Below are 13,540 nucleotides of genomic sequence, written 5' to 3' on the forward strand. Positions count from 1 at the left end.
AACGGGTGGCATGTGAGCGTTCACGCCTCTTAACCAGTTTGCCCACAGCTTCCTGTTCTTATTTTTGTTTGTTTGCTTGCAGGCCACTTGCAGTTCCCTGTTTCACGTCTCTTTTAAAGGTTTCCATCTCCTAATAAGGGCCCAGTGGCAGGGCCTTGGCCTTTTGTCTCTCTTGTTGGAGTGGCCTGGACCCAGCACTTGAATGGCAACTTTAGGTGGGATTCCTCATCACCTAGGAAACACAAACTTGTCCAAAGTGTTTATAGGGGAAAGGACTGAAGATGGGCCCTTAACAAAATTATAGGGCCAGCCTAAGGGGGCAGGAACCAAGTCAGAGGAACAGGGTGGTTTTCACTGATGACCAAGTGGCCTTTGGGTATGTAAAATAGTACCTAAAAAGTAGTCTGAAGAAAGACAGCTTATCCGTTAAAGGCTAGGCTCACAGCTGGAAATATAAGAGCCCGGTGGGCTGGAGGAGATAGCTCGGAAAGTAGGAATAATTTCTATAATGGGCCGAGATGCTAACATCTGGACTCTATAGACTTAAAGACCTTTGTAGTTACTGGTTCCAGATAGTTCAAATGTAGGCATGAAGGAGACACAGAGAGTTAGATAATATAGTTGAAAATATACGTATCGAAATAACATAATGGCGATTTGCTAAGAAGCGCTGGTGGTCCATGGTGGCCGAGCCAGTGGAACCAAGGAGCTGAGCTTCTCGTGGCTGTAGGTTGAAGTCACAAAAGAAAGACCAGAGCCTGTGGCAATCAGTCCAGTTTTCTCACTGAACACCGTGACCACTGGTGTCCTTTTTTGAGGAGATCCTGTAATAAATAGCTGACATAACTCAAGAGCCCATCCTGTTTTATTTCATTTTATTTTTACTTTTTTGAGACAGGATCTATGTACCCCTGGTTGGTTTGTAGCTCGCTCTGTAGACCAGGCTGGCCTGGAACTTGGAGATCTGCCTGCCTCTGCCTCCTGAGTCTTGTTTTAAAGGCATGGGCCACCATGTGTGAGACCAAAACAGAAACAACGTACTTTGCAAGTTACTGGCAGACCAAAACAGGACAAAGACACCTTGCAGGTTAAGGCTTCTGTGTGCAGTTAGGATAGTTATGGATCAGTTCTGGTTTGTCCGCTGTTTGCAATTAAGAACAAGTTCTTGTTTCGCAGATCTGGTGTAAACTGCTTGAGACTCCATTTCCTCAGCCCAGTTCCTTCCCTTTCACTGTGTCTTCCTAACAGTGTATAACAGGCTACTCTCTCGCCCCTCTGAACACCGCAGCTCTCCTATATAAGGGCCCTCAAGAGGCCAGCAGGGCTGCTGTCGCGATCCTGGGTGCACCCCAAAGTACGGCTTGCTTTACTTAGACAGTTAAGGACTTGACCTTTTCTCCTCACAATTCTCAGGGTTAGCATGTGGCCAGCAACCAGCCCCTACTACAAACACCGTTGCTTCTGTTCTCACTGATTTAAACTCCTCCCTGGTTTCCATTCTTTCACTGCGTTTCTGTGTTTCTGCCTGAGAAGGTGGCCCAAAGTACCCTTTTTTCCTCGCTAGCGTTAAGGTTAGTTGGGGTTCCTTGGGAGTGTTTAGGGGTCTCGTGAGGAGCCCCTTGGCTCCTTTAATCTTTGTCTTTGCTCTTCTGCCAAGACATTCAGAGTCCCACACCCATGTAGCTTTCCTTGGAAGCATGGGGGATACTCCCTTCTAGTGAGCCCCCTCTTTGCAGAGTGGGCCCTGCTTAGAGGCCTCGGAGAGTGACAACTTCTCTGACCAAGAGGACTGGTGACTGGAGTTTGCAGAGCCCTGGTAGAGGGATCCCCTCACCCTCTGGGTGCTGCCTGTGGAGGCCAAGCACTGACGGATGGCTTTTAAACACAGTCCTTTCTTGGCAGAGCTTCCAAGCTTTGGCTGTTGAGCCAGTTCCTCCCGCCGTGAAGGGGAGAAGTGGGTCTTCATTTGAATTTTTGTAATTTCCATGCATGTGGGGGACACCTTGAGATACAAAGAGGAATTGGATAGCTGCTCCCTTTAAGACTGGGAAGCCTTTGGCCTAGAGGTGTATTCTTTGGTTAGAGTTTGTTTGGTTTATTTTTTGAGACAGACCTTGTTATGTGGCCCTGATTAGTCTGGAACTCACTGTGCAGACCAGGTTGACTTTAACTTTGTCTCAGTCCTCCTAAGTGATGGTAATGCATGCGTATATCTCCATGCCTGGCTGGACAGAATTTTAACTGGGCTTAATTTTGTCCACTTTGGGGCCATTAGCACAAAACAGGGTAAGAAATGGAGCCTTAACATAGCCAGTGCAGGTCTCTGAGATGAATCTTAAAGCATTCACATTGTCATCTTTAATTAATTAGGCATTCATTATTATTGTTGTTATTATCATTTTGATTTTTTTTTTTTTTAGACAGGGTTTCTCTGTGTGGTCCTGGCTGTCCTGGAACTCATTCTGTAGACCAGGCTGGACTCAAACTCAGAGATCCACCTGCCTGTAGCTCCTGAGAGCTTGGATAAAGGCTTTTTATTTTATTGGTTTTTCAAGACAGGGTTTCTCTGTCTAGCTTTGGCTGTCCTGGATTTGCTTTGTAGACCAAACTGGCCTTGAACTCAGAGATCCGCCTGCCTCAGCCTCCCAAGGCTGGGATTAAAGGTGTGCGCTGCCATCACCACCGCCCGGCAAGGATCCTTTCTTTCTTTTTCTATTTTTAAAAATAGTTTATTTAATTTTAGTTTATGTGCACTGGTGCAGTGGTGTCAGAATCCAAGAACTAGACAGTTACAGACAGTTGTGAGCTGCTGTGTGGGTGCTGGGAATTGAACCCAGGTCCTCTGAAAGAGCAGCTAGTGCTCCTAAGCACCAAGCCATCTCTCTAGCTCCTTGCTTTCATTATTTTTAAAAATACATTTTTTACTCCAGGACTGCCAGGGTGGCTCCGTGGGTCAGGCGCTTGCTGCACAAACCCAGTCATCTGAGTGTGATGCCCGGAATCCCCGCAGAGCTGGGAGGAGAGAAGGAAAGCTACTCCACAGGGTTGTCTTCCGACCTCCATGCACACCCTCCCTGCACAAAATACGTGAATACATGTTAAAGCTTTTGTTTTGAGACAATGTTGTGTGTAGCTCAGGCTGGCTTCGAACTCACTGTGTACTGAGGCTGGCTGCAAACTTTTTTGTTTGTTGTTGTTGTTGTTGTTAGCTTTTTTGGGGGGGGGAGGTGGTTTTGGAGAGTTTCCCTGTGTGGCCTTGGCTGTCCTGGACTCGCATTGTAGACCAGGCTGGCCTTTTGGGATTAAGGCATGCACCACCACACCCGGCTGGCTGCAAACTTTTAATCCTCCCACCTGTACCTTCTATGTTTTGAAATTGCAGGCACATGCCACTATGCCTAGTCCCATAATTTATTAAGAGATTACTTTGATCAAATTATTAAATATTAATTGACAGAAATATTTACTCATTGCGTAGCTGGGTATGGTGGGGCATATACCAGCACTAAGAAGGTACAGGCAGGAGAATCTAAAGTTCAAGGCCAGCCTGGGCTACATAGCAAGACTCTGTCTCAAGAAACTGAAACAAGCAAACTAAAATAAGAAAATGAAACCAAAACCCAAGAGAATACCTATTACACTTTGTCCCTGTTGAGAGACAGACTTCCTAGGTGACTAATGTCCAAGTCTTTCAAGAGTGTCAAGTGTTTGGGCAGAACTGTCTTTGCTGGGGGCTGATAGTCAGTATACAGTTAAGAGCATGCAGCCACAAGCCTGAGCCAGCACTACTGACAGTTTCGGTTTGGACAACATCTGCCTGGTAACATGTACCCTTGAGCTCTGCAGTTTATAAGCTTTGTATGCTGGGGAGCATAAGTACATTAAATATGCAAATATACAAATATACAAAGGAGGCAGTGTTAGTTGGCATCGTTCACCCCCAAGTGCTGGGATTACAGGCATGTACCACCAAGCCCGGCTTGTGTTTACTTTTGTTCTTTGCTGTTTTTTTTTTTTTTTTTGTTAACAATTTTGTCCAACTTTTTTATTGGTTTGTTATGTATTTTTGGTTTTTTTAGATTTATTTATTTATTATTTATACAGTGTTCCATTTGCATGTATACCTACATACCAGAAGAGAGCACCAGATCTCATTATAGATGGTTGTGAGCCACCATGTGGTTGCTGGGAATTGAACTCAGGACCTTTGGAAGAGCAGATGGTGCTCTTAACCTCTGAGCCATTTCTCCAGTCCTGCTGTTTTGTTTTTGAGGCCCTCCTTGAGCTCACAGTGGTCCCTGTGCCTCCGCCTCATGAGTGCTGCAATTATAGGCATGAGCTATTGTGCCCGGCTTCAAGTTTTACATTTAAAGTAAAATTTCAACTCTTTATCTTGGCAGGATGTTAGGTCCATATATATTAACTCCATTACCCACACCCAACCTTCCCCTCCTCCGCGCCCCCCCCCCGAAAAAAATCAGAGCATAGCGTTAGACTTGTGACAAGTTCTAGAACCATCAACAATGGCCAGAGGGGCTGGAGAGATGGCTCAGAGGTTAAGAGCACAGACTGCTCTTCCAGAGGTCCTGAGTTCAATTCCCAGCAACCACATGGTGGCTCACAACCACCTATAATGGGATTTAGTGCCTTCTTTGGGCATACAGCTGTGCATGCAGATAGAGCACCATATATAAATAAAGTAATTAAAAACAGGCACTGGCCACAGACTGACTTTTGCCTAAGGCCCAAGGATGTCCAGGAAAGCACTTAATAAAGCAGGAAATACAAACCAGACTTTGTTTTTAAATAGAATTTTACTAACTTTTGTCTTAAGCTCTCTTTCTTCGTGTGTGTGTGTGTGTGTGTGTGTGTGTGTGTGTGTGTGTGTGTGTGTGTGTGTGTGTTTCAAGACAGGGTTTCTCTGTGTAGCCCTGGCTGTTCTGGAACTCACTCTCTAGCTCAGGGATCTGCCTGCCTCTTCCTCCCGAGTGCTAGGATGCCTGGCTTAAGCTCTCTTATCAAGCCTCTTCAGCCTAATTATCTGCAGTGAGCAACTTGAATGTAAACTAAGACTGAAAAGAACTGTAATGTCCAAGAGGCTCGGGCTTCACACAGATAGTTATGTATTAGTTTGTGTGTGTGCGAGAGACAAATATATCAGACCCCCTGGAGCTGGAGTTACACCCAGCATGGGTGCAGAGAACGCAGCACTGGTCCTTGGGAAGAGCAGCATGCACTTTTAACTTCTGAGCCCTCTCTCCAGCCCCTTAGAGCTAGATCTTTTTTAAAAGAATTTTATTATTATGTATATAGTGCTCTGGCTGCATATACATGGGCAGGCCGGAAGAGGGCATCAGATCACATTATAGGTGGTTGTGAGTCACCTTGTGGTTGCTGGGAATTGAACTCAGGACCTCCGGAAGAGCAGTCAATACTCCTAGAGCTAGATTTTGAAGAGCCATCACAATATAAACCATCAGTTCCTGGCAATTTCTTTAGAGTTGACTCAGTTTGGTTGGCCTCCTATTTAGAAGAGCCTTCATCCTCTCTGTGCTCTTGAGTAGCAAGCTATGCTTTCCCCAACACTCAGGGCCGAGTCCCCACTGGTTTTCCTAACTAGTCAGAATCTCTGTATCTGGCTGGCTGGGGATGCTGGGGCCATCTCCGCCCACTGCTTTGTCTCAGCACTGGTGTCTGTGTGTAGGCTCTCCCAGGCTTGTTGAAGCAGGTTGTCCTCCCAGGTCTGTAAAGGTCTCCTTGTCAGTACTGGAGATATTCTTTTGTTTTGTTGGGGTGGAGTGAGGTTTGTTTTTGTTTTTTGTTTCTCTGTGATATCCTGGTCTATAGACCAGGCTGGCCTGGAACTCAGAGACCTTCCTGCCTCTGCTTCCTGAGTGCTGGGATCACAGGTGTGCGCCACCACTGCCCAGCTAGGCAAGCTATTCTTAGCTTTAACTGGCGTCCTGGTGCCTTTCCGCCAGCGTGGTGCTGTCCCTGCAGTCTCGCAGTGTTTTCCTGCTTCACAGTAGTTCCTTTCCTCTTTTCCGAGTAGAAATGGAGGCACACTGGGCACAAGGGTTGGTACTCAGGGGCTCTTGGGAAGATCAGCTCAGATTAGAAACAAACAAGTTGGAGTCCAAGATCCAGAGCAGGTTGGAGTGACAGGGCCGAGGAACATTATCCTGTGTCTGAAGTTCAGCTGGTTACCTTCTCTCTGGATCAATTGTATTTAACAGAAGGCCAAGTTAGTTACAAGTAAAATGACTCTGCTTGGTGGCGCGCACCCCATAATTCCAGCACTTAGAAGGCCGACACAAAAAGATTATGACTTCCAAACCAGCCCAGACTCGTGAGACTCTGTTTCAAAATACAAATCAGTGGTGCACACCTTTGATCCCAGCACTCAGGAGGCAGAGGCAGGCGGATCGCTGTGAGTTTGAGACCAGCCTGGTCTATAAAGCCAGTCCAGGACAGCCAGGGCTACATAGAGAAAGCCTCGGAAGAAAAAAAGAACCAACCAAGCAAACAAGCAAACAAAAAACCCCACGCTCCACAGATTAACTATTAACTAACTAACTAACTAACCAAAATAAGCTCTTCTGGTTTAGGTGGGTATGCATCCAATGAGCTCCCAGGGAAGAGGCAACGATAAACACAGTATGTAAACCTAAAAAGAACTTTGAATCTCTGCCGCTGCCAGTTAAAGAGACTGAAGCCCTTTCCAAGCAAATCCCATCTGGGACTTTTCAAGGGTCAGAGATCAAGGTCAGTCAGACATAGTGGTGCACACCTCTAATCCCAGCACTTGGGAGGCAGAGGCAGGTAGATCTCTGAGTTCAAGGCCAGCCTGGTCTACAGAGTGAGTCCAGGACAGCCAGGGCTACGCAGAGAAACCCTGTCTCAAAGAACCAAAACAAAACAAAAAATCCCAAAACAAAACAAAACCCCAAACCCCAAAACCAGAGACCAAGGTCAGGCAATGTCACCAACTCTGAACACTGAAACAACAAAGATGTAAACAGATGGCACCAGGGGTGGGGGGTGGGGGGGGGAGGGGGAGAGTTGAAAAGGTGTCAGCTGTCCTGGTTGTTTTCTTCAATTGATGATTAAGAAGAAGAAGAAGAGGAGGAGGAGGAGGAGGAGGAGTGTGTGTGTGTGTGTGTGTGTGTGTGTGTGTGTGTGTGTGTGTGTGTCTGTATGTGTGTGTACTTACTACAGCCTAGAGTTCTCTGAGAAGAGGGAACCATAATTGAGAAAATGCCTCTGTAAGCCTGGCCTGTGGGTGAGTCTGTGGAGAACTGCCTTGATTAATGCTTTCTGTGGGAGTGTGGAAGGGCCCAGCCCACTGTGTGTGGTGCTACCCTGGGGCAGGTGTGCTGGGGTGGGTAAGAAAGCAGGCTGGGCCAACCAGGAAAACTAGTAAGGAGCTGTCCTCCATAGTTCGGCTTTGGTTCCTGCCTCCAGGTTCCTGCCTTGAGTTCCCACCTTGACTTTCTTACTGATGGACTGTGACCTGGAAGTGAGGGATGAAATAAAACCCACCTCCCAGTTACTTTCGGTCATGATGTTTATCACAGCAATAGAAAGCTGCCTAAGACGTGTGGGTTCTTCAAGATGTGTCATGGCCTCAGATACGCGAGGGAACGGGCAGTTTTGCAGGGCTGATGATAATGGAAATGCCAGCATAATCTTTATGGTGGGGCTTTTCTCGGACCCTCCAGCAGTAAAAGACACAGAGTCTTTTAATATACTTTAAAGCTTAAGCCTTTTGCTAGGCAGCCAGCCTCCTGCTGCCTTTTAAACTTAACCCAACTAATCCCATCCACAGCTAGCTCTACTTCCCTGCTGTGGTCTGGCCTGTCCTTTCAGCTCTGTGACCACTGGTGAAATCCCCTACACCTCTTTTCTTCTCCTAGCACGTTTCTGTCTTGGAAGTTCCACCCTCCACTTCCTGCCCAGGTATTGGCTATCAACTCTTTATTACACCCAATAGGCAAGTGAGGAAGGATGAATGTTTACAAAATATAAGACAGGTGACGGGCCATAGAAATAACAGTATCAAGATGAGGTTAGCACTGCCTGTTAGCAATCAGCATTTGAATAGACAGCTTCACACAGTGTACTCCAACGCAGTCTTTTTTTTTTTTTTTAAGATTTAATTATTTGTTATTATGTATACAGTGCTCAGCCTACATGTACAACTGCAGGCCAGAAGAGGGCATCAGATCCCAGTATAGATGCTTGCGAGCCACCATGTGGTTGCTGGGAATTGAACTCTGGACCTCTGGAAGAGCAGTCAATGTTCTTAACCTCTGAGCCATCTCTAGCCCCACCCCAACACATCTTAATTGGCCACTTTGTGTCCCAGCTTGTGATAAGTAGTCTTGTGTCTTGGCTGTTGAGCAGTCATGTGACAGTCTACTGTAATTCTGTCAGCCTTTAGCTTCTATTCAGGTTCCCTCTTTTTTCCCTTATGTCCGTCTGGCCTCCCTTGATTGTGCAGAATAACACACTTCATGTTCTGGATTGTGTTACTCTTTGCTCCCTGCAGTAGAGAACTTGCTGTCTGCTCTTCTTAGCCTGAGGACCAGCAATGCTAAGTCTTCTCCTCCTTCCTGATGCTTGTGTCTGTGTCAGCTGGGAGTGGGCATAGCAATTGCCCTTGGTCACTGAATGCCAATCCTGCATGTTGGTGTCTCAAGAAATGGGAAATCTGGGGGCTGGAGAGATGGCTCTGTAATAGTAACTTTTATTCACCAGATGTGATTGTCATCTCCGAGGCTTTCTGCCTCTATCTGCTAACCTAGGCCTAGTCCTGGAAGCTTCTAGCCACCGTAAAGCCTAACCTAGGCCTAGAATGTTTTCTGCCTCTGAGACTTACTGCTTAATGAGCTCACCCTTTCTAACTCTTTCTAAACTCTTGCTGGCTGGTTCAAACTCCTCTGCAAGCTGATTCTCTCAGCTTCTGACTGAATTGCTCTGCTTGGCCTCATACTAACTTTGGAAATCTGTTTCAGTCTTCTGGCTCTTTCGTATTTTCTGGCTCATTCTGTCTTCACCTGTGTCTAGCTTCTTCTCTCTCTTTGACCTGTCCCTGTCCAACTCTCTCAGTAAAATACCCCCCTCTCTCTCTCCCTCCACCCCCCCATCTCTGTCTCTGTCTCTGTCTCTGTCTCTGTCTCTGTCTCTGTCTCTGTCTCTCTGTCTCTGTCTCTCTGTCTCTGTCTCTCTGTCTCTCTCTCTGTCTCTGTCTCTCTCTCTCTCTGTCTCTCTCTCTCTCTCTCTCTCTCTGTCTCTCTGTCTCTCCCTCTCTCTCTCTCTCTCTCTCTCTCTCTCTCTCTCTCTCTCTCTCTCCTGCTCTTCTAAGTCCTCTTTCTTCCCTCCTCTCATGAGAGATGGGTATATCGTATTCTGTCAAATCTTCTCTGATTTGTCACCTTTTCTGACACTCAATTAGAAATCACTTTCAAACATGGGTGCTTCTGCCTACAAACTAACTTTACCTTCACTGTTTGGGATTAAAGGCTAAAGATGTGTACTAAGGGGATGTCTGCGTTCCAGCCAGATCACACAGACCTAGAAGGTTTTAAAATATGATCAGAGCAGCCATGTTGCTGGATTAAAATTCCTCTGCGTGGCTTACTAGTTTTTCTTCCAGAGATCTTGAGTTAAATTTCCAGCACCAGTATGGCAGCTCATAACCGTCTACAATTGTAGACCCATGGGATCATCTGATGTCCGCTTCTGGTGTACAGATATACATGCAGACAAAATACATACATATATACATATATATATACATATATAGAGATATATATTCAAATAAATAATTAGAAGAGAAAGAAGAAATTGGGAAGTCTGTTTGGAGTTAACCGTGTTCCTTTCCTCCCTGACAGTTACTTGCTGGTCAGAAGAAAAGCTCTCCCTTCTGGACATTTGAATACTATCAGACGTTCTTTGACGTGGACACTTACCAGGTCTGTGACCCAGCTGCAACCTCTATTGTCCATAGTGGGAACTCGTTGCTTCCGGGGCGGAGCAGCCATCATATTATGCCCTGGCATTAAAAGTGGTCTTCCTGAAGCACCAAGGCTCGCTGCATGTAAAACCTGTTATAAAAGCGGAAATAACCAACGTTGAGGGTTGTGGTAGCTGAATAGATTAAACCCCACAGAAGACCGACCTTGAGTAGAACTCCTGCTGCTGTGTTACCTTGCAGGTCTTTGACAGAATAAAAGGGTCCCTGCTGCCAGTTCCGGGGAAGAACTTTGTGAGGCTGTACGTCCGCAGCAATCCAGACCTCTATGGTATGTGCAGCCCTTGGCTTCCCTACCACATCCCAATCCATTCCAGGGAAGGCCAGACAATTGCACTGTTAGTCCGGTGTGCACACTTTTATTTGACTCCCTGAGATTTAGTAACAATGTTTGCCAAGAATTTAGAGAGAAACACAGTTTCTAGAGGAAATGTTACACCGGTGTGGTGGCTGTAATTCCTGTGACTGCAATTACTACTAGTCCCTTAACGGGCATTAGGTGTAAGGCTTGAGGCAGATAACCATCTCTGTGTGTTGTTGCTTTTCTTCCGTGTAGGATTGGTGGTGTAGGGGCAGCGTGGAGAAGGTTCTTTTTGGTTGGTTGACTGTACTCCATAGTCTCGGACACAGACACCGGTCCCCACCTGTGGCACTGTTTGGGCAGGGTTAGGAGGCATAGCCTTGCTGGAGGTCCTGTGTCACTGGGGCAGGACTTTAGGTTTCCAAAGCCACATGCCATTTCCAGTTTGCTCTTACTGCTTGCTGCTCGTGGGTCAGGATGTGAGCTCTCAGCTGTGCCCGTTGCCACAACTCATCACTGTGACGGTGATGGACCATTAGCCCGAGTGCACCTTCTATGAGTTCCGTGGTCATGGTGTTTTACCACGGTAATAGGAAAGTAATGAAGCCAGTTCTCTCACACCTTGTCACTCATCCTTCTCAGCTATTGGGGGCGGGGGGCGGGGCACTGGCCGTTGTAGGATTTAGTCACCCGCATTGAGAGTCTAAAACAGGGATTGGCTGCGGAATGGGGTGTAGCTCCTGACTCCCTTGCTATCTGAGGAAAACACAGAGGCCCACCCAGAGTTCCTGAGGGAAGGGCTGTACACCACGGCCGTTGCGTTTGAGGGGAGATGAGGCAGGAAGGCAACACTTGGATTCCCTCCGCTGGGCTGCCCACTCTGAGGGCAGCTCTTCTCCTTCAGCCCAGAGGTGTGTTCGCTGGGTGAGTCTTAAGTCCAGCCAAATTGACAACCAAGACCAGGCTGGGCAAGATGGCTCATGGGCAAGTACTTGCTGTGCGAGCCTGATGACGTTTTTGATATGGAGAGCCCATTGGGGGATGGAGAGAACCAACTCCCAGAAGTTGTCCTTTGACCTCAACATGTGTGTCCTTGTGTGGGGCACTCCGGGCACATGTGCAGAGGCTCAGTACCGACATCAGGAGTCTTTTTTTGGTTGCTTTGCACTTTATTCTTTCAGGCAAACAGGATCTCTGTAGTCCTAGAGTGAGATCTGTAAGCACCAACATGGGTAGATCTCAGAATAATGATAAGAGGCATGCTGCTGAGGCTATGAACGCTCTTAGTGATCGTTAGAACAGTTGTGTGGGCCGGAGAGATGGCTTGGTGGTTAAGAGCACTGCCTGTTCTTGGAAAGGACCTGGGCTCAACTTCTTTTTTTTTAAAAAGATAATTTATTATGTATATAGTATTCTGCCTGCAAACCAGAAGAGGGCACCAGATCTCATTATAGATGGTTGTGAGCCACCATATGGTTGCTGGGAATTGAACTCAGCATCTTTGGAAGAGCGATCAGTGCTCTTAACCTCTGAGTCATCTCTAAAGCCCATCATATTAAAATAATAATAATAATAATAATAATAATAATAATAATAATAATAATAATAATAATATAATTATTATTAATTTATTTATTTTGGTTTTTTGAGATAGGGTTTCTTTGTGTATCCTTGGCTTTCTTGGATTCATTTTGTACACCAGATTGGCCTCGAATTCACAGTGATCTGCCTGCCTCTGCCTCCCGAGTGCTGGGATTAAAGACGTGCGCCACCACTGCTCGGCTCCTGGGCTCAATTTCTAACACCTACATGGCAGTTCACAACTGTCTGTAACTCCAGTTCCAGGAGATCTGACACCCTCACACACATACACATATAAGCAGGCAGAATACCAATATACATAAAATAAAAATAAAATTTAAAAAATAGAGAAACATTCATTTAAAAAGAAATAAAGAACTAAGCAAGCCTTTAGTCCCAACACTTGGGAAGCAGAGGCAGGTGGATCTCTGTGAGTTCAAGGCCACCCTGGTCTACAAAGCAAGTCCAGGAATCCAGGGCTACACAGAGAAACCCTATCTTGAAAAATCAAACGAAACAAAGAAAACAAAAATTGTGCGTGCTGCCACATGTAGTGACCAGGGGTCAGGACTGGGTGTCTGTCTCCATTACTCTCCACTTACTTATCTGAGACAGGGGCTTGCCAGCTTGACTAGACTGGCTGCTCACAACCCCAGTAACCCCGTCTTCCTGGCACTGGGATTGCAGGTTGCATTCAACATGGTTGCATCTGGCTTTTTACATGAGGGTAGATGAAACTCAGACCTTTTTTTTTTTTTAAATCTATACATTGTTCTACCTACACACCAGAAGAGGGCACCAGATTTCATTATAGATGGTTGTGAGCCACCATGTGGTTGCTGGGAATTGAACTCAGGACCTCTGGAAGAGCAGCCAATGCACTTAACCTCTGATCCATCTCTCCGGCCTGAAACTCAGATCCTTTATGCTTTCACGTCAAATACTTTACTGAGCCTTCTCCCCAGCCCCAGTAGTATATGTATGCCTGATTGTTTTATTATTTTTTGCTGTTTTCTCTGTTACAAATATTTCGCATTATAAAATTAATTATATAACAATATTAAATATTATCAAGAATCAATTAATGTATTATTACTATCAACACATTAAAATGCATCAATATATTAGTATCATATTAAGTACATTAACATTGGATATAGTAAAAAATTAATATATAATAGTTCTTAAAGTGCCCTTAATTATAACTATAACCGAAATTAAGGTTTCATCTCACTCCCACCATGTAAGATCAGGGGTTTTCTGGAATGGGAGGGGGAGAAGAGGTAGAACAAAGCGACTTGGAAGAAGTCGGGTGAGTGTATGCTGCAGGACACTGGAACAGGTAGCTGGAGAGGTTACTGAGCCTTGATCAGTGTGGGCTTTTTCTCTCAGCCTGAGGATCTAGATTTTACTCCTGAGCAGTTGGGGGGTTCATTAAAAGTCTGCAAGTAGGAGAGAAGGCGTGTAATAAATAGCTCAGCAGACAGTGTAGACCCAGGACTGGTCTCTTGCTCCTGCCCATGGTGGAGTGAGCGCATTTGCGCTACACTGGCAGAGTGGTGAGCAGGCATCAGTGACCTTTTAGGCCTGAGTGTCTGCGGTTTTTAGCTTGGGGCTTGGAA

At 46.0% G+C, this 13,540-nt stretch overlaps 1 protein-coding gene across 2 annotated transcripts in view; it reads left to right on the plus strand.

Annotated features, from left to right (window-relative positions):
- YIPF1 (Yip1 domain family member 1) overlaps window positions 1–13,540 on the plus strand; it is a 47,801-nt gene that overhangs the window by 10,395 nt on the left and 23,866 nt on the right. For both annotated transcript variants that reach the window (XM_084785599.1, XM_084785600.1), the window contains 2 exons: window positions 9,897–9,977; window positions 10,220–10,307. In XM_084785599.1, the coding sequence (XP_084641725.1) occupies window positions 9,897–9,977; window positions 10,220–10,307 (169 nt within the window). The remainder of the gene's footprint in view (window positions 1–9,896; window positions 9,978–10,219; window positions 10,308–13,540) is intronic.

The sequence above is a fragment of the Acomys minous genome (assembly GCF_964271855.1).
Source record: "Acomys minous genome assembly, chromosome: 6".
Classification (NCBI taxonomy): domain Eukaryota; kingdom Metazoa; phylum Chordata; class Mammalia; order Rodentia; family Muridae; genus Acomys; species Acomys minous.